At 61.4% G+C, this 23015-nt stretch overlaps 1 protein-coding gene across 3 annotated transcripts; it reads left to right on the top strand.

Annotated features, from left to right (window-relative positions):
- The first annotated feature begins 211 nt into the window (after positions 1-211).
- RARA (retinoic acid receptor alpha) lies at positions 212-22565 on the top strand. 3 transcript variants are annotated; one of them, XM_070060737.1, is made up of 8 exons: positions 212-390; positions 14746-14894; positions 16112-16253; positions 18031-18191; positions 18285-18461; positions 19607-19811; positions 20506-20664; positions 21060-22565. In XM_070060737.1, exons 1-8 carry the CDS (start codon positions 213-215, stop codon positions 21275-21277), a joined length of 1389 nt encoding a protein of 462 aa, XP_069916838.1. In that variant the 5' UTR covers position 212; the 3' UTR covers positions 21278-22565. The 3 variants fall into 3 exon arrangements, with proteins under 3 accessions (XP_069916838.1, XP_002719400.2, XP_051681628.2); XM_002719354.5 differs by lacking the exon at positions 212-390 and adding an exon at positions 9217-9818; XM_051825668.2 differs by lacking the exon at positions 212-390 and adding an exon at positions 13230-13461.
- The last annotated feature ends 450 nt before the right edge of the window (positions 22566-23015 follow it).

The following is a 23015-nucleotide window of genomic DNA, read 5'->3' as shown; positions in this document are numbered from 1 at the left end:
CCCCAACCCATCTGGCCCCCGGCTGGGGGCCTCCGGAAGGCTGAAATTTGCTTGCTGACCTTAGAGAGCAGCTTCAAGACCGAAGGGGGGGGTGGGCTGACCACCCAAGCCCCCTCTGGGCCCAGGCCCCATGCCCCGAGGAGGGGCGGCCTGAAGCCCGCCACAGCCTGCACCAGACTGTCTGCCTGTCCTTCTGACTGTGGCCGCTTGGCATGGCCAGCAACAGCAGCTCCTGCCCAACACCTGGGGGCGGGCACCTCAATGGGTACCCAGTGCCCCCCTACGCCTTCTTCTTCCCCCCTATGCTGGGTGGCCTCTCTCCGCCAGGCGCTCTGACCACTCTTCAGCACCAGCTTCCAGTTAGTGGATACAGCACACCATCCCCAGCCAGTAAGTTGTGGCGCTGTGGGGGTGGGAGTGGGGGAGGGGGCCGTGGAGGGCAGCAGGCCTCAGGGCTTGGGCTCTGGGCACATCTGTTCTACCGCAGGTACAATGAGCCAGGAGCTTTTCCTCATACAAAGGGCACCATCATTTGGGGGGCTCAAGGATGAGAGCCCATAGCTTGTGAGCTGATAACAATGGTTATATTTGATGCAGGGGGTTGGTAGAGGGAGAGAGGAAACCATGATGTTCCAGCCCCTGGTGCCCCTTGGGCCCCTCTCCTGTGCTCTGTTGTTGAGGGCCTTATAAATAGCTCCAAGGACTGGACAAAGAGGCCAGAGACCGGTAAACAAACCTCTCAACATTTGGTGGAAATGGCAGCTCTACTGAGAGCACCCCCCCACCTCCATCCCCAGCCAGTAGAGGAGCAAGGTGGGAAACCACTCCTCCCCGGCCAGCCTGCCTGCTCCCGGCCATGCTAGGATGGGCTTCCCTTTAGCCTGGTGGACAGGGCAAGTGTCCCAGGAGGGGGCGCTCAGCCTGGACTCTGTCCTTGGATGATTGCATGGTCTTGGCAAGGCCTGTGTTTTCTTTCTGCCTCCGCCTTCTGCCATGGGGGTCACCCATTGGCTGGGCAGGGGTCTCAATACCCTTTTCCTGGCTGGCCAAGCCAGGTAGTGGGAGGTGGCGGCAGCTATGGCCAGCTGGCAGAGTCCAGGCCTGGGGCCTGCCAGGCCGCTTACAGTAACTCTGGCCCCCAGGGCCCAGCTGGGCTCTAGGCCAGGGCTGGGGAGGAGGGAGCCGGGCCTGGCCTGGGGCGGGAGTGGGTGGAAGCAGTAGAAAAGGCAATGGACAGCGGCTGGCCGGTCAGCTGCTGACCTGGGAAACGTGTCCCACCTCTGTGGGCCAACAGGGACTGAACACCCTGCCCCGGGCACCCACCACCCCTCCCACGGCTGTTGGCAGGCTGCCTGGCACCACTGCCCTGTGTGCCCGGGCTGGGCTGGGTCAGTGCCCCCTTCTTGGTGTGGGGGCAGCGTTTTCTCCCCGGAGCCAGGGAGTCTCTTTGTCCCTGGGGCAGGCCCTGGCTGGGCGCCTCACTGCCCACACTGGCCGTCTGCCCACCGCCACCACTGCTTCCTGGATCGCCTCCTCTGGCTCTGCCGCAGCCCCCTCCCTCCCAGGCCCCACTAGCTGCCAGGAGCAGCAACTCCACTCTGTGCTCCTTTACACCCTGGGGCAAGGGGGGCAGGCAGGTGCTGCCTCAGTTTCCCGTGCCATCCCTCCTCAAACCTTCGTCTTCTGTTTTCTCCCTCTCTTCTCTTCACCTCACACTACAGTGAGAGGCAGATGGGGCCCGGGAACTCTGACCCTGGTCCAGTCTGTGCTGGGAATGGGGGGAGGCCAGCCTAGGGGGTTCTGGGCTGCTGGGAAATAGATGGGTGTATCTGAGTGGGATAATCACTGTATTTAAAGGGATTGAGATTCATATTCTGGGCTTGGGTCACTGGAGCTAGAATCGCGTCTGCATCCTGCCAGGATGGGATTTTTAAGCAGGGGAGGCGTTGGAGCCTGCAACCTGGCGTCTGTGGACAACGTGTCCTTCCCCAGGTGACAGGAACAGAGGTGCTCTACACTGCCCACCTGGGGCCTGGAATCACCACAGGGCTGGCAGGGGGCTAGGACCTGGCCCAGTCCTTGCTTGTGCTGTGCCAGATGAACAAATGCTCTACCCTCCCCTGAGTGTTGCAAGCCTCTTCCTCTTTCCTAGAGCTGGGTGGAGAGGGCTTCCCACCCTGGTAACCTTCTACCCCCAGGGTGGGGTGCCCACATTTCGGGCAAGTGCAGCCTTCTTCGCTTTCCCCACCCAGGTTAGGCAATGCCCCCTTCCTGCCCCCTCCCTTCCCAGCTCCTCCCCCTCCCTAGTAAACAACAACTCTTCCCTCCTCACTGACCTTCACCTCCTTGGGACCAGGGATGTGGCAGTGGACCTGAGGGAGACAGGCATCTTCCTCCCTCCAATTTAATAAAAAAAGTTTCGGTCTCTTCCCTGTCACTTTGCCTGTCAAATAAATAAACAAAAATTTTAAAAAGGGATGTGTGTGCTATGGTGCAGTGAGTTAAGCCACTGCTTACAACGCCCTCACCCCGTATCAGAGCACTGTTCTGGCTAATCTGCTTCTGATCCAGCTCCCAGCTAATGCATCCTGGGAAGGCAGCAGAGGATAGCCCAAGTGCTTGGACCCTTGCCACCCACAAGGGAGACCTGGTTTCTGACTTCACGCCTGGAACAGCCCTGGCCATTGCGGGCATTTGGGAAGTGAACCAGCATATGGAAGATCTGTCACTCTCGTGTCAAGTAAACAATATTTTTTTATAAAATTAAAAGTTTATTTTCATCTAATTGAAAGGTGTCAGAGGTAGGGAGAGATCAAGATCTTCCATATGCTGTTTCACTTCCCAAATGCCCACAAACCAAGGTGAGGCCAGGCAGGAGCCAAGAGCCCAGAACTCAACCTGCATGGAAGCGGAGTAGCTGGGACTTGAACCAGCTTGGATATGGGATGTGGGCATTGCAAGTTGTAGCTTAACCTGCTGCATCACAATGTCCACCTCCTCCCTTTTAAAAAAAAGATTATTTATTTATTTGAAAGGCAGAGTTACACAGAGAGAGAAGCAGAGGCAGAGAGAGAGAGAGAGAGAAAGAAAGAGAACAGTCTTCTATCTGCTGGTTCATTCCTCAGTTGGCTGCAATGGCCAGAGCTGCACCAATCTGAAGCCAGGAGTTTCTTCCAGGTCTCCCACGTAAGTGCAGGGGCCCAAGGACTTGGGACATCTTCTATTGCTTTCCAAGGCCATGGAGAGACCTGGATTAGAAGTGGAGCAGCTGGAACTCAAACCTGTGCCCATATGGGAAGCCGGCACTGCAGGGGGTAGCTTTACCCGCTACGCCACAGCACTGGCCCCCCTCCCCCTTCCCTCCTTCTTGTGCAAGGCACCTCAGCTCTGGGTAGGGAAGCAAGACAGGCCTGCCCCAGAGATGGAGGCAGCTTTGCCTCTGCACGGAGGTTCAGGCAGTCCCTAGGAGGGGTAGAGTAGAAGTGGGTGGCCCTCCATCCCTGCAGGGAACAACAATGGGGTGCTCTGGTCCTCTGTCACCTCGCCCCATCCCCACCAAACAAAGGTGTGGAAATGGTCCTCCTTCCCCTCCCAGCCCTCTCCACAGTTGAGAAGGAGGGTAGCACCTTTGTGTCCTGGTGGTGTGGGACAGCAGGCAGCCCTTCCTAGTCCCTGGGGAGGGGTGAGTATTTGTCCTGCCACAGTCTCCTAGGGAAAGAGGTTGAGAGGCCCCAGAGCTGGGACTGGATTTTCTCCCCTGTGCCCCCACAATAGCCCCTGGGGCATGGCCTCTGGGGACTGGTGTTTACCCTGGAGGTTTAGGATTCTGTGTGCATTGTGGGGTGGGTCAGGGTGGTGTGTATTTTGGGAGGGGGGGTCATGCTTGTGTGTGTCTAAGGAGTAGGGGTCAAGGCTGAGTGTGTGTTGGGAAGGGGATTATTGGCTTTTGCATACTGGGTGAGAGGGTCAGAGAGCTGTCTTGTCTGGTAAGGATCCCATCTAGAGCTGCCGAGGGGTTGTCAGTGGGCCTGTTTGTGTGCTGAGGCTGGGGCGGGGCAGGGTTAGAGCTTAAGGGGAGCGGGGTGGTCTTCAGATTGGATTGTGTGTTTGGGAGAGGAGCATCTCTATTTCTTATCACTCTTCTGTCTGGAGGGGAGAACTTTCCTGCCTTTTCTGTTGAAGTCTGACCAGGGGTTGTGGAATAGGCACTGTAGCTTGGGTTAAAACTTGGACAGTTGTGCCACTTGCTGTGTCCTGAAAACCCCTCTGAGCAGCCTGTTTTCCCATTTGTAAAGCAGGGGTATTACCAGAAGCTACCTGAAAGGGCTGAGAAGCAGGCAGTATCACAGACACGGTGCACTCAGCCCTGCACCTTGTACTTGACCCTGTGTGTGGGACCCAGGCCCTTCATAGCTTGGAGTTGGCGAGAATGGGGTGCAACATCTGTGCTCCTCTGTTTTAGAAACCTTAATTCCTAAGGTCCTGGGAGAGGGACATTATCCCCCACTGACAGAAGAGGAAACAGGGTTGGGGAAGTTTAGTACCACAGCAGCCAGTGTGTAGGGCTGTGAAGTGGGGGCAGGTGGGGGCTGTTTTCCACCACCCAGTAGGCAGCTTTGCCATGGGGGTTCCTGGTGTGGGGAGCCGGGAGAGGGCTCAGTGCCAATGTTGAAACCCCCTCCCCCACTGTTGATATTCTGCCTCCAGTAGGAGGCACAAGGAAGGCCCCCTTCCGGCCCTCCCCGCCCCCCCAGCCATGCCACCCCTGCTCTGTTTTGGATCCTGAAGGCTGGAGGGAAAGAAAGATAAGAGGCCTGGGCCAGATCTCCATCCTGTCCTGGAAGCTGTGGATACAATCTGTTCACACCCATCCCCACCCCCGAATCTGCCCGCAGCAGCCCAAGGGAGCTTGCAGAACTCAGCAGGCACCCTCCCCCCATCTGCAGACAGGCACTGAAGGAACAGAGTGTAAAAGCCACAGTTCTTATCCTGATTCTGTTTCAATTTGTAGGGTGGGGGCAGGGAAGCGGGAAGCTGGGGATGGGAGCTGGAAAGGGGGAGCCTAGACTTTTCCATCCACAGATGAGCATGTGCACCTGGAGAGTGGGGACAAGGCCTGAGGGTCTGGGGGAACTCCCGGGTAGGACACAGAGCCCTGTCCTCTGCCACTTCCTTCCCTGTGCAGTTCGGGGTCCTCCTTCCCTCTCTTTCCCTGGAGAATAAGAGGGACAGCCCAAGGGAAGGGGATGCTGCCAAGCAAAGCCTTTCCTGGGTCCAACACGCAGTCAGCCAAAGGACCTTTCTGGGGGTTTCCATGAACATGGGTGCCCTCACCTTTCATTCCCCAGCGAGTAAATGCACAGACCCCCGCAGGGCATCAGGGCAGGGTCCCAGCATGGACTGGAGGAGGAACCTAGGCTAGCCAGAACCTGAGGCATCGTGTCCAGTGCAGGCCCTGACTACACTTTGCACGGTAGCATCTAGGAAAGAGGAAGTGGTTCTCTTCTGCCAATCATTTTGGGGCAATGCCTTCCTCCTCCTCTCTCTCATGACACCGTGGGGTAGTCAAGATGGCTCTCCTGAGGTAGACTGGAGTCCGCTCTGCCCTGGCTAGGTCAGAAATAAATGTCTTTTCCTCCTCCCCATTTGGTAGACTTCCTCCAGCCTAAAGATAACCCCCTGCCTCTTAATCTTACGAGACAACTCTTCGTGGCTTTGGCTTTGGGCAGGTCACCAGCCTCCCTCTGAATCTGTTTCTTCATCTTTAAAGCAAGGCTCCTTATCTGTCCCTCGCTGGGCGAGCTGCTGTGAGGCCAGGGTGACCTCTTGCTGGTGATGGCCGCAGTGAGCTTCAAGTGCCCTTCAAGGGCAGGGATGATGGGGATGGGCGGAGCTGGGGGACTGCCACCCTGTACTGGACCCAGTGTACACCTGGAACCAGGCCTCATAATTTCCTGTTTGTTGTCCCCTCCAGATGGGGTTGGGAACAGGACAGAACCTGGGTAGCACCAGTGGGTCCAGTTCAGCCTCATCTGCTGTGGGGCTGCAAAGCACAAAGCATTTAAGGGGGATGAGGCCTGCAGACAGCTGCTACCGAAGTCTCCCAGCCCCAGCTGCTGGCAAGAACCTTCATTTTTCCCCTCATCTCCCACTCCCCCCTCTCCCCCAGGACACGGTGTTCTGCCTTGACCTTCTCTGTGGCCTTGCTGCTGCCCAGCCCGGGCATCTGACCCCAGCTCCTCTTCTCTAGCTCCGGAAATCCTATCTGTCCCTCAAGGAACATCTTGACTGCCGCCTCATCTCAGAAACCTTCACAGATGTTCCCTGTCCCTTGCCACTCTCCCCCTCTCCTTTGAAGGCCTGTGGGTCTTTATTTTCCCGCTTAGAACACTCATCTGTCTACCACAGAGTTATTTCCTCCCTGTTCTGCTGTGAGCTATAATCACTTGGGAGATCTTTCCCTCTTCATAAGGGAAAAGAGTCTCAGGCCCCTTAGCACCTGGTAACCGGGAGCATGAGCCTAGCACGCCAGGTGCCACATCATTTGGGAGGACAGACACCCCGGGCATGCAAGCCCTCTGCATGTTCCCCCAGACTGGTCCCCTGGCAAGACTTGCAGGACTGCAGACCTCCCTCCAGCCCCCACCCGCCTGCCTGACGGCCTTTGGTTTTGCAGGATCGGGAACTCTGCTAGTGCATAAGCCACGCACCAGTCCTGCGTGCTGCCTCCTTTCCCCACCCCTCCATTGAGTCTCCCTGTAAAACGTATCCTTCTGTCTGCTGCCTGGACAGCTGCAGGAGCTTCTGCCTGGTCTCTCTTGCTCCTCATAATCTGTTCTGCACACAGCTGCTGGAAGAGATCTATGCAGGCTGTAACTCAGCTCTTATGTGTCTTCTGCTGGGAACCTCTCTATGGCTTCTCCTGAACTTAGGATAGAATTGAAAAGCCTGCTTGCTGTGGCCTTAGCCTACCTCTTCAGCTTGCGCTTGTGTACCTTTTCCTCTTTAATTCAGTGCTCAATCCATCCCAGTGTTCTATCAGTTCCCTTGAATGAACTCGCTAACTTCTATAACCCCAGGACATTTGCACAGGCTCTTTAAAAGATTTATTTAGGGGCCAGCGATATAGTACAGCGGGTTAAGTGGCCACCTGCATTGCCAGCATCCCATATGAGCCCCGGTTCATGTCTCGGCTGCTCCACTTTGATTGAGCTTCCTGCTAATGTGCCTGGGACTGCAGAAGAAAATGGCCTAGGTGCTTGAGCCCCTGCCACTCTCTTTGGAGACCCAAATGAAGTTCCATGCTCCTGGCTTCAGCCTGGGCCAGCACCAGCAGTTGTGACCATTTGGAGAGTGAACCAGTAGATGGAAGATCTTTCTCTCTCTGTAACTCTGCCTTTCAAATAAATAAAATAAATATTTTAAAAACAAGAAGGATGCAGGAAGGGATGAAGGGAGGGAGAGAGAAATATCTTCCATCTGCTGTTTTACTCCCCAAATGGTGGCAACAGCCAGGGCTGGGCCAGGCTGAAGCCAGGGGCCAGGAACTCCATTCTGGTTTCCCATATGGGCGGCAGGGCCCAGGTACTGGACCATCTTCCGCAGCCTTTCCAGGCACATTAGCAGGGAGCTGGATCGGAACCGGAGCATCTGGGACTCTAACTGGCACTCCAGTGTGGGATGGTGGCTTAACCCCCTGCACCCCAACGCTGGTTCCCTTTTATTGGGACTACACTCCTTGGAACTCTGACCTCTTTAGTCCCTGCTGCTTATTCCCTGACCCATCAGCCTAAATAGGGTACCGACATTAATTCTCCATCAGAGACCACCACTCTACAGTACCCCTCACCTCAATCTGCAGTTACGTGTAGTGTATTATACGCATATTTGTTATCTGCTTGACTGTTACTCCGTAAGGTCTCCAAGCGCAGGCTCACCAGGGTGTCCACATGGAAGGCACTCAGGACGTGTTTCTGGAATGGGCATGACTTGGAGGGAGCACAGCATGACTGGCAGCAAGTTCAAATACCCACTCTGCGCTCGGCGGGCATGCACAAGGAGTCACTGTGGAATTACATGAGAACATATGCAGAGAACCTGGCTTCTAGAATATCCTTGGGTAGCAAGTAGATTCTCAAGGCACTAGGATACCCCCTCCATCGGCGTCTCCTCTTTCTAGGGACCTGCTCAGCTTCGGCTTTTCTTCCTACGGAACAGGCATCCCTGGGCTTCCGAGAGGAAGTCATCAGCGGGAAGGCACCAGCCTCCTTTCATCTTTCCGGCCCGTGTGGAGGGGCTGAGCCTGGTTCCCCAGCTGGGAGACACCCTGGGCGGGGCTTTGCTCGCCGGAAGCGCGCCGAGCGTCAGGAGGAGAGCCCCCCTCCGCTGTGTGTGCCGGCAGCTCGGCTGGCGGCGGGCGGTCCGAGTCACACAGTGATGTCACCGACGGCCGTCTCTTTCGGACACGGCACCCTAGCTGCTCAGTGTCACAGCCGGGGACACCCGGCACTCCGCGTTCGTGGCACTAACACCTGGCCACATGCACCCCGGCGCTGCGCGTCTCCGGGGGAGCCGGCCCGACCCGGCCGGGCCCCGTGCGCTGGCGAAGTGACGGGCAGTGGTGGGTGGGTCACCCGGAGGTGAGACGCCGCCAGGCGAGTTCAGCGAGAGTTCAGCCGCATTGCATTAGGCAAATGAGGCCGGGGCTGGGTGGGGGGTGTGTGCTAGGGGGAGGACACCGGGACCACCCCCGTCCTCCCCGCCCCATCAGCTCCCCAGCCACGGAATCACCGGGCCGGGGATTGACCAGACCACGGGGGAGGCCGGGAGCCGGAACTGGGAAGGGCTTAGACGCCCGCCCCTCTTGCGTCCTCGCCCCCGCCCGCAGACCCCTCCCCTCCCCGTACTCTGCGTGCTTCCCCTCCGGTGCCTTTTTCTCCTCCTGTCCCTCTTTTCTCCTCCCCCTTCCCAGGCTCCCCCTCATCCGCCTGTCCTCACGTCGCTTCCCTCTCTCGGTCCTGTGCGTCTCGTCGCTGCGGCTGGAACCGCCAGGAAAGGGTTAAGCCAGGGGCGGAGCCTGCGCCGAGCGGGGCGGAGCCTGCAGGGAGGGGGCGCGGCGCGCGCCGCCGGAGACCGAGCGAGCCGCCGCCGCCCCCGGCTCAGCGGAGGCGGAGCCCGCAGGGTCCCCACCCCCACCCGGAATCCTCGCTCCGGAGAAACCCGGGAGCCCCGGCCGGCAGGAGGAAGTGTTCGGTGACCCCCCCCCCCGCCGTGCGCCGATCCCGCCCCCGGGCTGCGGACTCGGGGAGCCGCGGTCCTCTGTCTCAGGCCCCGAGAGGCTGGAGACCGGAGCCCCTCGAGGTGAAGCCACTGAGTTCCCAGGCCTCTGTCGGGCGTTCCGTGGGAGGATCGAGGGACCCACCTCCCCGCACACACAACTTCTCCGCTGTTCACTTGGGACTGGCGCAACGACCGGCGGACTTAGAGGCGGGGGCTTCAGGGCAGGGGGCGCCCCCTGCCCAGTCGCCAGGCGGGGCGAGGGGACGTGCCCCTCGCCCCCAGCTGCTGTGCTCGGATGGCTCCGCCAGCTGAGTGAGGGAGGCGGCGCGCAGGTCTTCCCCGCCCGGACCTCCTGTCTTCGCGGGGGACGATGTACGAGAGTGTGGAAGTGGGGGGGCTCACCCCCGCCCCTAACCCATTCCTAGTGGTGGATTTTTATAACCAGAACCGGGCCTGTTTGCTTCCGGAGAAGGGGCTCCCCGCCCCTGGTCCCTACTCCACCCCGCTCCGGACTCCGCTTTGGAATGGCTCAAACCACTGTACGTACCGGCCGCCCCTCTGCCATTGTACGCCCCGGGGGTGCGGGTGGGCGGTGGTGCGTCCGTTCCTATCCGGGGAGATGGGGACCAGGAGTCGAGGTGGGGTCTTGTTTCTACCCTCACTACCCGTGTCTCTTGCTGCAATTCGGTGTCCTCGCTGGACAATTGGACTCCCCCACCCCCTCTCGCCCGCCCCAGTAATCCTGGGAGCTATTTCAGTTATGTTCGGGCTGAGGAACTTTGAGGGTTCGCTCTTGGAGGAAACATTTGTTTCTCTCGTCCGCACTTTTTCCGGGGCACATGAAGCCCAGGACCCCTTGCCGCAGTTTCTGTCTTCTTGGCTTGAAATCCAGTTGCTTCACAGCAAGGCTGGGGGCTGGGTAAGGGTCCTTGCTTTTGGGCTTGCCTGCTCCAGGGAGGAGGGCCCACCCCTCCAGATCCCACTCCTGCCAAGACCTGGGGGAGAGGCCCCCCTCCCTGTGTGACAGCTGCTGCACCCAGCCCCTGTGCCTGCGTCATGACAGTGGGTGTCAGGGGAGCTCTCCCTGTCTTTGGTGTTGACAGTGGGGTGTGGCAGGAGGGAGCAACTTCATCAGAGGCCCGTTGGCCATCCAGCCCAGCGCGCACATCTCGGGGAGGGGCATCTCGGCCATCTGGGGGTTGTCCTGGGCCGACACTTGGCGGGCATCTTCAAGGCTTCTGTCCTATAAATGGAGGGAGAAGCTGCTCTGGTGGGAAGAATCCTCCCTCCCTCTAATCCTAATCCGGTTGTCTCCTCTGGGGGATGAGTTTGTTCTTGTGGGTCTGGGGCTGGCTCTGGAAAGAAGGAATTCCTTTCCTCCCAGCCCTGCAGAGTGGCGTCCTTTTGTTACCCCATCTGCACTTGGGGGTAGGCCCAGGCCCTGCACTGTCCCTTCCTGAGAGGGGCACTGAGGAGAGCCCTGGCATCCTGCAGCCTGGGCACCTCGCCCTGTTGCCCGATGCCCCTCCGGCTCCTCTGGGATGGAGGGGCTTTGTGCACACCCAGGAGGGGTGAGCCAGGTAGTGCACACCTGGGCGTGTGCATGGCCTGCTGTGAGGCAGTACTGCTAGGTGGCTGGAAGTAGGTGCTAGGGGGTTATTGTTAGCTGGCTCAGGTTCCTTCCTCTTAACCCAGCTCTGGGCTCAGCTCTTCCCTGGAGGTTCTCCCACCCTCCTGCCTGCCAGGGAGGAGGGGAGGAGTGGGTCTCTGGGGCCCAGGGAGACTGGAGAAGGTCGGAGGGTAAAGGATTCCTAACCCCTTAAGAGACACACACACAGCCCCCCTTGGTTTAGGAAGAGACAAGGCAGACAGCCCACCTCTACCCTCCCAGCACCTCCTGAACCCTAGCCTTTCCTACTGTCCTGCCCCTGACCTTTGCCTCCAGGGCAGAAAAGGCTGTAGAAGCTGCAGAGGGGAGAAGGGAGGGTGAGTGACCGCAGGCTTTGGAAAAGGGGACAGAGATGAGGGGTGATGCCAGGACCATTCTACCAGAGCCGGCTCGGTGGGGGTAACAGGGACAGGGTCATCAGGGCTACTACACCTTCCACTGCCTTCTCCACAGGACTGGGTGGAAGCTGGGACCCGAGCCCTGGGGCTCCAGCCCGGCTCTCCCTGAGTGTCTGGTGGGGACAGCTCAGTTCTTCCTGGCACTGAACTAGAGGGGGAGGAGGGCCAGAGTGAGGCAGCCGATGACTCCCCCAACCGCTGGACGTGGGGAAGTGGGGTCTGGGGTGGGATAGAGCCACAGACCTGGGCTTCCTGTTCCTGTAATCTCTGGGTGGGGGTGTCAGTGAAGTCCCCAAGGCTGGGGGTTGGCTGTGATGGCGGTGTGGGGGCTGCTCTGAGGCACAGGAAGGAGCAGGACCTGGAGGCCAAGGTCAGGACCCAGCGCAGTATGGAGTTTGTGGGGGCAATGTTAGCCACCCTGGAAGGAGCCCGTTGGTGTGGGTGGAGGTCTCCCAGCGCCTGGACCTGCCTTGCAGCCCCTCCCTGAGAATTCTCCCCTCCCCCTTCCCCTCTGCCAAGGGTTGCAGGAGAGGCTTAGCTGTGGCAGGAGACCTTTTGGGTCTTGCAGGGCCCTGGACCTTGCCCCCCCCCCCGCAGTCCCCTTCTCATGCACTAGAGAACAAGGGGTGCACAGGACGTGGCTCCCCATCTGTCCCCCACCCGTCTGCGCCGCTCACGCCTCCACCCGCTCCCAGACGTCCAAGAATGTGAAGCACGTGGATGCCCGTAGTGGGGGGAGGGGGAGATGCTTATCAGCCGGCCGCTGGGCTAGGGGCCTTCTTCCGCCGCCGGGCTACACCCGGAGCCACCCCCACCCGCTTCCCAGGAGGAGGAAGGGCAGCACCGAGGGCCCAGAGCCCACTCCCCAGCCCTCCCCGGGGGCTGTTTAGGGAGCTGCAGAGGAGAGGGCGCCAGCTGGATTGGGAAGGGGAGTCGCTGGCCGGGGGCCCGGCTGATTTCCTGCTGATCTCCTCCAGGAAACCGGCCCCTTGTGCGAGCCTGCGAACGAACGGCTCTGGGGCGTGGGGAATCCGGAGCGCTCAGCTCGCCCGGCGGCCAGGAGGGAGGTGCGGGGGAGGGGCGCCCTGGCGGCGGCGGGAGGGGACGCCTGGCTTCCTGGTCCGCTTCCAGCCCTCCGCTGGGCGCTGGAACTTTGAGCTGAGAAGGTGTGGTTCTTCTCCCGCCTGAGCCCTTCTGCAGCTGGAGAGGGATTTGTGGGCCAGGGCCTCTGGGTAGGGAGGTTAGGGGAGAGGCCGGGTCGGGCGGCCTCTCCCTGCCTCTCCCGAGTGCAGGAGTTCCTGCTGTATCCTAACTCGCGCAGAAACTGAGGGGCGCCTGGGGTCCCTCACACTTTTGCCTTGGGTCGTTTTACCTGGTCTTCCTAGGCTGCGGGCTGGAGGCCTTGGCCCCAAGCTCTGGATTCAAAGGGCAGAGCCAGAAACCTCAGAGCTGGGTTACCTGGGAGAAAGGTGGGGATATTCTCAGGCTGGGGTGTTGCAGCCTCAAGGGCCTGCGGTCAGTGGCCGGAAGGGAGGTGGGAGGTGTCACCGAGTCCGAACTGTAGCCCCTGCGTGGGTTGTCTCCCCCGTCTTGCCAAAGATCATTTTAAAAAGCACTTTCCTCCAGTTCTGCACACACCCTCTGGACTTTGCCTTAGCTCCCAATTTCTGTGTGCCTTTCCCGGGCCTTAGAGCCCTGCCTCTCCCCGGGCCCCGCCTCCCGGCCTCCACTCTGCTCCCTGCCCCCTGCCCCCTGGGTCCTGCCGCTGCTGCTGGTCTGGCTCATTTTTGGGGTGGGGCCTTGGGAGGAGGCGGGGCCCAGGGCAAAGGGTGGATTAACAAGGGAGGCCAGTGCCTTCTTCCTCTGCTTGTTGGAATGCTGAGCGGGGATTCTAGGCCATGGCTGCCCCCCCCATGTCCTTGACACCCCCCCCCCCAGTCTGGATTGTCTATTGTTACTGTTTTTACGTCTTGGAAAAAGTTAGCACAACAAAGGGCTTCTTTGTGGCTCACCCCTCTGCCTCCTGGCCTCACCCAGGCCCCCCAACCCCAACCCCCCCCCCCCCAGCAGCTGTCCTCAGGCCTCCCTGCCTGTCTGATTTGCTTGTCTGGCCTGGTGAGAATGAGATGGGGGGGAAAACCAGGGCGGTTGGGTGTGGGGATGAGGAGCTGAGGTTCTGGGAGAGGTCAGTGAGGAGTGAATCTGTGGACCAGTGGGGGACAGCATCTACTGTCCCTTTGCTGCAGGCTGGTCTCTGGGCAGGGCAGGGCTGTCAGGCTGATGTGGGCTCTGGTGCCAAGGCTGTTAGCCTGGGTCTCGGGCGTGTCTGCGGCTAAGGGGTGACGCGCGGCCGTGAGGTGTTTGAGCCAGGAGCTGTGGGCTGGGGCGTGGAGCTGGGCTGTCAGGATCGCATCCTCACCCTTCCTAGGCCTTGCACAGGTGGAGGTGGCCAGGGCTGCAGGAGAAGCTGTACGGTTCTCATCCAGCACACTGCACCCCCCACCCCTGCCAGCCCATCCCTGTTCTGCCTGGGGCGATGGCAGAGAGCCAGGCACTGGGGAGGCTTTGGTCAGTGGGGGACAGCTCCTGCTGGCTAGGTCACCCCTCCTGGCTGCCCTCTGGGGGCTGAATTAACAGGAGGGGAGGGGTGGTAACCCGGACATACTGTTGAAGCCAGACAGACAGAGCATTGATGGGAACAGACCCCCCTTTGTCATGCTGCCTCCCCTGAGGCAGGGGGCACCCAGGGTGATGGGCTTCTAGGGCTCTGTCCCCAGGTGGTCTCTCCACCTATCTCAGGGGACCCCCACCTGCTGTGCCCCAGCCTTCGGGATTCTTCTTTGTACACCCGCCTGGGTCTGCCTGGGTCCTCGGCCTGGGGATTGTTTGGGTGGAGGAGGGGCCCTGGCTGTTGGCAGAGGGGGGTGGAGGGAGGGGCAAGCGGAAGCAGAGGGGGTGAGGGAGTGGCTGGCTTTGAATATCCTGTTGACCCCCATTTCCTCTGCCCCCAGCTTGTGTCTTCTCTCCTCCCTCCTCATCCAGCCTTAACTCCTTCCTAACTTGGGGGAGTACCGGCCAGGCCACCCGAGGCAAGGCCTAAGAATAGGGCCGGACCACCTCCTCCCAGGCAGAGCCCAGTACACAACACACACCCACATCTGATGGTTTATGATCTCAGCTTTCTGTGTTGAGGACGGGGTCCTGGGGAAGTAGACGGGCGTGATGGGGTCCCAAGGCTTCCCCCAAGCTTGACTGGGGAGTCCCAGCTTTCCCGAGACCGTCCCTGCCAGCAGTAGTGAGGCTGGGAGAGGCTCTGGAGGGAGACCCTGAGCAGGGCGGGGCAGGGCATCAGGGATGGCGCCTGGTCTCTAACCGCCCCCTCCCTTTCTCTCTCTCCAGCCATTGAGACCCAGAGCAGCAGTTCGGAAGAGATAGTGCCCAGCCCTCCCTCGCCACCCCCCCTCCCCCGCATCTACAAGCCCTGCTTTGTCTGCCAAGACAAATCCTCTGGCTACCACTATGGGGTCAGCGCCTGTGAGGGCTGCAAGGTGAGACTGGGGACTCTGGGAAGGGCAGTCTTGCTTAGATAAATGGGATGTCCCCGCTGTCACGCCCTGGGAGAATTCGGTTGAGGGCAGGGGCTGTCCCTGATGCTGCTGCTCTTGCTTGTGTGTGGAAGTTGCCAGCAGCCTTGAAGGAGGAGGGGGTGCCAGCAACAGAAGCTCCCCCATAGATGAGCAGGGCTCCCCCCAAACCAGAGGCCCCCTCCTGCCCGAGCTCCCCCCGCCCCCGTCTCCATGCTCCAGCCGGCAGGGCGTGCTCCGCTCTGCCACCGCTGCCCAGGTTGCCATGGTGAGCTGGCTGCCGACCGGCTCTTGGCTGGGGACCCAGGAGGCCTGCCCCCGGCGGCCCTGCCTGCACCTCGCCATGACAGCCTGGCAGGCGGCAGTTAGGAGCGGAACCCTGCCTCGGCTTCCCCTACAGGTGCTGAGGCTGTGGGCTCCCCAGCGTCTGCATTTTTCCCGTCCTCATGTTAGGCCCCAGCAGCTCTGGGCCTGGCTGGTCCTCTTCCTAGGACCAGAGCCTCCACACCAGTTTCTCTCTCTAGATATTAGGGTTTGGAAGCTGTACAGTCTTGGGGCTCTGGGCTGCCCATCAGCTACCTGTCGGTGTGGGACACAGGTTCAGGGCACAGCTCAGGACCTAGACTGTGTGTGTCTGCCTGCTCTGTCAGGTCGTTTCTGACTTGTTCCTCATCTGTGTCCCTGGGGAGCCTGGGTGTGGGGCCTCTGACCAGCCCGGGTCCATCTCTGAGTGCTTCATGCACGTCTGTCCGGGTGGTGACTGGGTCTTGCCACCTGGCTCCTGAGCGTGTGTGAGTGCATGAGTGCCTCCGTCTCTGGCCAGCTCACGTGTCTGAGTCCAGGCTGTGGGCTCCAGATTCCCGCCTCTGTCCCAGCCAGCCCCACGGGTTACAATTCCTGACTCAGCAGCAGCCCGAGGTCCTTCTCCCTAGAGGGAAGGGGTCAGGTGTGTGGATGGAGGCTGGGGGAAGACTCCTGCCCACCTCGTAGCGCTGAGGCAGTAGCGGGCTTCTCCCAGGGGTGACTCATCGCCCCATCTTTTCTGGCCTGCTCAGGGGGGTGATGGGCGAAGGCTTGGGAGCAGCCGCTGGCCTGGCCCACTTTCCCCAGCTGCGACTGCCGGCTGGGCGCCACTCCCGCTGTGGGTGTTGGTGACCTGACTCTCCCCTCTCCGTGCCCAGGGCTTCTTCCGCCGCAGCATCCAGAAGAACATGGTGTACACGTGTCACCGCGACAAGAACTGCATCATCAACAAGGTGACCCGGAACCGCTGCCAGTACTGCCGGCTGCAGAAGTGCTTCGAAGTGGGCATGTCCAAGGAGTGTGAGTGCCACGGGCGGAGGCCGGACTGGCCGTGGGTGGGGCCCGTGGTGCTCCTGCAGGCCGGGCCGTTGGGCCCTGTGGCTGTGTGTGCACGTGTGTCTGAGCATGCGTGCTGGGGCGTGTGGCTAAAGCTGCAGGGACCTGTGAGATTCTGGCTGGCTGTGTGTGTGTGCAGGTCCAGTGTGCATGTGCGACTGGCTGTGTGTCCTTGCATGTGCGTGTGTGTGTTTTTGCTCCCAGGGTTCCCTGAGTCCTTTCCGAGCGTGTGTCTTAGGGGAGAGGCCTGGGATCCGAGGGGTGCTGGGTGGGTTTGGAGGGCTTTGCATAAGGATTGAAAAGCCAGGATGTGGTGAAGCTGAAGATCTGGAGTTTGAAGACAGAATTGGGACTTCTCAGGTCCCAGAGAAATGGGGTCTTCCGTTTGGGCTCAGCTGAGGCCTGAGGGAGGGAGGAAGGGAGGGAAGGGCTGGACAGGGAGACCCTCTTGTGTTGAATCATGGGTGTTGCCGTGGTGACCAGTGATTGATGATGTCAGAGATAAATGACGCTGACAGACGCCTCCTTGTCTGCGTGGCCGTTGCCATGGAGCCTGAGCCTTGGGGGATGAAGAAGGGGGAGGGGTCTGCAGGACCCCCTAGCCCTTTGTGGGGAGGGTAGTGAAGAGGGAGGTGGGGAGGGGGCACTGCGGAGAGTGGTTCTGACTCACATCACAGGCAGTAGCCCAGACAGGAGCAGAGGGACCTGCAGTGTCCTGCTTCCTCTTGCCACAGGAGACTCGGTTGCCTTGTCCTGCCCCCGGGAAGCCATGGCTTCCTGATGCAGAGTGGGTGACAACGTGGGACCCACAGGCCCGGGACCCTTCACCTAAGGCCGTCACCTCCTCCTCCCTCTGCGCCCCCTTCCGCTCTTTTCATCGCAGCAGGATCAGGGTGGGGACCCTCTCTCCCTCCCACCAACAGCCCCCCTTCCCTCCCTCCTTCCCTTCTCCCGGCTGGCTGCTCTGTGCCCCGGAGCTGAGCAGCTGCCATTTCAATAGAATTAAAGCTTCCGAATGATAAACGTCTTGTCACAGCTGCAATTTTCTCTTCCCAAATTATCCCCCCACTCTCCCTCTCCCTCTCCCTTCTCTCCCCTTCACTTTATTGAATTTGCAGAATCGACATGAGTGATCTCCAAATTATGCCAGCGCCCCCCCACCCACTACCCCCTCCCCGGGCCCCCACCCCCACCTCCCTTCCTCCCTCGTCAGCAGCCGCCACCACTGGCCCTGTGAGTGATTGTGTGTCTGGGATAATCGGCTGGTAACGACCCCATCGCTTCTTTAAAGCCGAGCGGTGTGTGCGGCTCAGCGCCCCCGGTGATTTGTCAGCTCCCCGGCTAATGGGCCAAGAGACTGTCCTGTCGGGGCCCCCACTCTCATCCTGGGGGACCCTACTCCCTAGCCTATCCCAGGCGCCCCCAGGGACTCCTGCCGGGAGGGCTGGTGCAGATCCTACCTGGGGGCAGACCAGGCACAGAGGAGGGCGCTGCCCTCGAGTCCCTGGGGTGTGGAATGGCTACGGGGCAAGTGTGCGAGGCCACTGCAGGACTGTGGGTGTGTGCATGTGGGGCGGGTGGGGGTGGGGGCGTCTGGCTGTGTGTGGTGTGTATACCGTGTATGCGTGTGCATGGCCAGCGCCGTGACCTCCTCAGCGGGTGTCAGTCTGGTGGGAAGAGCTCTGGACAGGGCCGGGCTGTGGCCACAGCTGTCCTCCAGCCCGGCCCCTGCCCTCCACAGCTGTGCGGAACGACCGGAACAAGAAGAAGAAGGAGGCGCCCAAGCCCGAGTGCTCCGAGAGCTACACGCTGACGCCGGAGGTGGGGGAGCTCATCGAGAAAGTGCGCAAAGCGCACCAGGAGACCTTCCCCGCCCTCTGCCAGCTGGGCAAGTACACTACGGTACGGCACCCCTCCTCTGGCCCCACCGCCCTCTGCGGGGACCTGTGGGGGGCGGGGAAGTCCACAGAGGGCCTCACTCTCCCCCTCCCCCAGAACAACAGCTCAGAGCAGCGCGTCTCCCTGGACATCGACCTCTGGGACAAGTTCAGTGAACTCTCCACCAAGTGCATCATCAAGACCGTGGAGTTTGCCAAGCAGCTGCCCGGCTTCACCACCCTCACCATCGCTGACCAGATCACCCTCCTCAAGGCTGCCTGCCTGGACATCCTGGTGAGGATCTGTGCCCTGGCCTCCCAGCCATGCAGCTGCTGCCTGCCCTGGGGCCCCACCTCTTCCCGTCCCCGTAGTTAGTTAACCTCCCCGCTTGGCTGCTTGCGTCCTGCTATGCACAGCCTCCCCACTCCCCCACACGTGCGTCTCCCGGCCTCACCCCGTCTGTCCAACGGCCCTTCCATCCATCCGCCCACTGCGTCGTGAGATTCACCGCGCACCTTGCTGGCTGTCGGGAACACTGGGGTGTTGGCCACCACCTCCCCTCCCGAAAGCTTCCGTGTGACAGGGGCAACACATACGTGAGCAGAGGTCGCGTGGAGGTGGGGAGGCCGTGGCCGCCTGCCCCCGAGGAGGCGTCCTGGAGGAGGAAGTATCGAGGGGTTTGTAGGAGAGGCACGGGGGGTCCCTGACTTGGGTGCAGGAGGCGGACAGATGGACGCACGGCCTGCTGCTGTGAGACCTGCCTGACTCGGGGGAAGGCAGAGTAGTTGGTGGAGCCCTGCATGTGGACAGGCAGGGCAGGATGTGGGGTAGTAGGGAGACTGTCAGGACCAAGGCTGGAAGGAGGACTCTGCTCTGTCGCCCCGACCGGGCCTCAGTCTGCTGGTTCCCTCTCGGCCGCCTCTGGGTGCGGAACCTGGGATCTGAGCAGTCTGACGTTTTCCTTCTGTGCCGCGGAGGAGCTGGTGGGGTGGGAGGTCTCGGGTTCTGCACGGGGGCCTCACAGCCCCAGGCCCCAGAAGCAGGAGGCACAGTCAAGCAGGCATGTATTCACTACCCGCTCCCATGTGGCTCGTCCTGGAAACTAGCCCTCAACCCGCCACGCTCCGCACCTCCTGCAAACTCTGGCTTCCCTTAAACTCCCAGGCCCGCCCGCACCGCCAAGGCCCGCAGCTGCTCTCGCGGGCGGGGCGGCTGTTAATTAACACCAAACTCGATTCCGTGCCGCATCGCAGGGACTCCACGGCCACTTGTGGCTGCTGGCTGCCGATGGGGATGGCGCCGACCCCGATGCTTTCCATCAGGGTAGAGAACTTGGTTGGACAGCGCCACTCTGGCTGCCTGCCTGGTGGTCGTCTGGGGTGCGCTGGGCCTGGAGTGCTGGGGCTGGATCCCTACACCTGTGCGTCTTCGGCCTCCAGATCCTGCGGATCTGCACGCGGTACACGCCCGAGCAGGACACGATGACCTTCTCGGATGGACTGACCCTGAACCGGACCCAGATGCACAACGCTGGCTTCGGACCTCTCACCGACTTGGTCTTCGCCTTCGCCAACCAGCTGCTGCCCCTGGAGATGGACGATGCCGAGACTGGGCTGCTTAGCGCCATCTGCCTCATCTGTGGAGGTGGGCAGGGGCTGGGGCCAGGCCCAGCAATGGGGTGCAGCCTCCGGAGCTCCTGCGGGATGCTCAGTTGCCGCCCGGCCTGGTCCCTCAAGGGGAAACCAAGGCCCAGAGTAGCGAGGACCAGGGACCTGAGCTCTGCCCCTCTGTTCCTGGGCATCCTCCTTCTGGGGGGCTAGGGCTGGGGGCTGGAGTCAGACCACCTGGGTTCAGATTCTGCCTGGTGGTGGGTGTGACCTTGACCAGATGGCTGAACTTGTCTGAGCCTACATTTCTACAAAACGGGGCCAGTGCTGGCCTCCTGGAGTCGATGGGAGGCTAGGGGAGGTGGTGAACAAGTGTGCTCAGGGAGAGACCCACGGCTGTCAGATGCGCCACTGTTGTGATGTCTGCCCTTTGCTGCCACCAGCCCGAGGCCTGCCTGGGCATCTCCTCTCCTCCAGGATGGCGCTGCCTTGTGCTCGGGGGTCCCACCCCCACTGTGGGCCGCCCCTCCACCTGCAGCCCCTCCGTGCTCACATTTAAGAGCCTTTGTCTGTCCCCGCCGGCAGCCCAGGGACCCCCCCAGCCCTGCCTTCTGGGAGAGGCCTCTGAGAACCGATGCAGGACCACTGTTGGCTGTGGCCTGGGCAAGTGCGCCCCCCAGTGTCCGAGGCTGGAAGTGCAGCTGCTCAGGGGGTGGCCCTGTCTTCCTCAGACCGGCAGGACCTGGAGCAGCCAGACAGGGTGGACATGCTGCAGGAGCCGCTGCTCGAGGCGCTGAAGGTGTACGTGCGGAAGCGGAGACCCAGCCGCCCCCACATGTTCCCCAAGATGCTGATGAAGATCACCGACCTGCGGAGCATCAGCGCCAAGGGTGAGGCTCCCGGGCCGGCAGGGTTGCTGCACCCCCATCCAGTGCTGGGACCCTGTCGCCATCCCTGCTAGACCGAGGCCCTCAGAAGCCCCACCCCTGTCCCTGTGAGCTCTGCCATGGCCACTTCACCATTGCACGGCCCCTAGCAGGTCACCTGACAGCCGCCGGCCTTAGATTCCCACCTCGGGAGTCGGGGGTGGGGTGTCACGGAGGCGTCTGCAGGACGAAGCACCAAGGTTGGGCTCAGATCCACCGCCCTCCTGCCGCAAGCCCCTGGACTTGGGTTCTGTCACAGAAATGGGTCCCAAAGGAGGAGCTGTAGGTGCTGACCTTGCTACCCCAGTCTTCCCAGAGCGGGGCGTGGCCGGCACGCTGACCCTGGCCTTTCCCTGCAGGGGCCGAGCGGGTGATCACGCTGAAGATGGAGATCCCGGGTTCCATGCCGCCACTTATCCAGGAGATGCTGGAGAACTCGGAGGGCCTGGACACTCTGAGCGGACAGCAGGGGGGCGGGGGGCGGGACGAGGGTGGCCTGGGGCCCCCGCCGGGCAGCTGCAGCCCCAGCCTCAGCCCCAGCTCGAACAGAAGCAGCCCGGCCACCCACTCCCCGTGACCGCCCGCGCCACATGGACACAGCCCTTGCCCCACGCCCCGGCTTCTCTCTGCCTTCCTGCCGCCCATGCGACCCCTGCCAGCCCTGCCCCGCCTGTCCTCCCAGACAGAACTGGGGGGGTGGGGCAGCGGCTCTCTGGACAGAGGCCTGGGTCCGGGATGGACCGCCCACCCCTGCAGCCTGGGCTGACGGCAGGGGCAAAGCTGTGAACTGAGTGAGGCCCCCGGCCCGGGCCTGGGGCTCGCCCCCGTCGGGACAGCCGCCTGCCCGCCTCGCCACATGTTCATCACCAGCAACTTCCAGGACCTGGCCCCCCGCCCGCCCGACTCACAAGCCATCGCCCCGGCTGGGGCCCTCGCCTGCCTCGGTTGGTGACAGCGGGGTGGGCCGGGGCGGGCTTCCCTGTACATACCCCGCCGTACCAACCCCAGGTATTAATTCGCGCTGGTTTTGTTTTTATTTTAATTTTTTTGTTTTGATTTTTTTAAATAAGAATTTTCATTTTAAGCACATTTATACTGAAGGAATTTGTGCTGTGTATTGGGGGGAGCTGGATTCAGAGCTGGAGGGAGGGGCCGGGAGGGCGTGGCTCAGAGGGGCTCCTGCTCTCCCCCACCCCCCAGCCCTCCTCCGCCTCTTCTCCTCGGTTTTCTCCTTCAAACTGTGAAATATTGACGTCCCCAGCCCACCGGGCCCTCCTTTGTGCCCTGTCTCCCTCCGCCTGACCACTGGGTGGGGGCAGTTTCCGGCTGCCCAAGAAGCAGGGGCTCCTGGCCTACCCACCTGCCTCCGCCCGGGGACAAAGCCGGGGCCCCTGTGGACACGCTGTCTCCGGGCGGAGCTGCCTCCCCGTCAGGACCCACGTCATCCAAGCCCCCCAGCCCCCACTGTGAAGGGGCCAGCCAAGGGGACTGTGCTGCCCCCGCCCCCTGCCTCACAGCCACCAGCACCCCACGGGGCCCCCTCTCACACACACACACACACACACACACACACACACTGTGGACAGTAGATGGGCCCACACTTGGCCTGAGTTCCTCCGTTTCCCTGACCTGCCCCTGCTCCCCACCTGCCCCACACCTGTGCCCCCTCCTTGCCCCGCAGGACGGGCCTACAGGGGGTCCCCCACCCTGCATCCCTACACCCCTGGGCTGGGGGAGCCGGCTCTGCCCTGCCCTCCTCGCCCCGGGGTTGGGGTCTCATCCCCCTGGAGCCCGCTGGTGCACCTGTTACTGTTGGACTTTCCACTGAGATCTACTGGATAAAGAATAAAGTTCTATTTATTCTACCTGTGCCTCCGCCTGCTGCCTCCGCCCTCTCTGAGCGTCTGTGTTCAGGGCTCGGGAAGGGGTCCCAGACAGTCAGATGCGAGCCGGGGGCCGAGGGCTTGGCCAACGCACTCCCTCCAAGCTGCCCTCCCAGCCTGTCTCACGGTGCTGGGGTCGGTGGGGACCCTGGATAAGGAGGCGGACCCGCCCCCCGGAGCTCTCAACCTGGGGATCACCACCACCCATGTCAGGGAGCCCCAGTGTGGGCATGGGGAGGACGGAGGAGGAAAAAATGACCTCTTCCCCCAAGTCCGAGGCAGGAATCCAGCCCCAGTTCCTGGTCCTTAGGCCAGAGCCTGGGTCTGGCCTTAGTGGCAGAGGGATTCTGTTTTGGGAGTGACCACAGACAACCTTCATGGCATGAATGGCAGACAGCCCTGGGGCTGGGGTCAAGGGTCAAGACGGCAGCT

The sequence above is a fragment of the Oryctolagus cuniculus genome, chromosome 17, assembly GCF_964237555.1.
Source record: "Oryctolagus cuniculus chromosome 17, mOryCun1.1, whole genome shotgun sequence".
NCBI classification, from domain to species: Eukaryota; Metazoa; Chordata; class Mammalia; order Lagomorpha; family Leporidae; genus Oryctolagus; species Oryctolagus cuniculus.
Note: the sequence above shows the minus strand (reverse complement) of the source record. Positions and strands in the feature narration are given on the sequence as shown.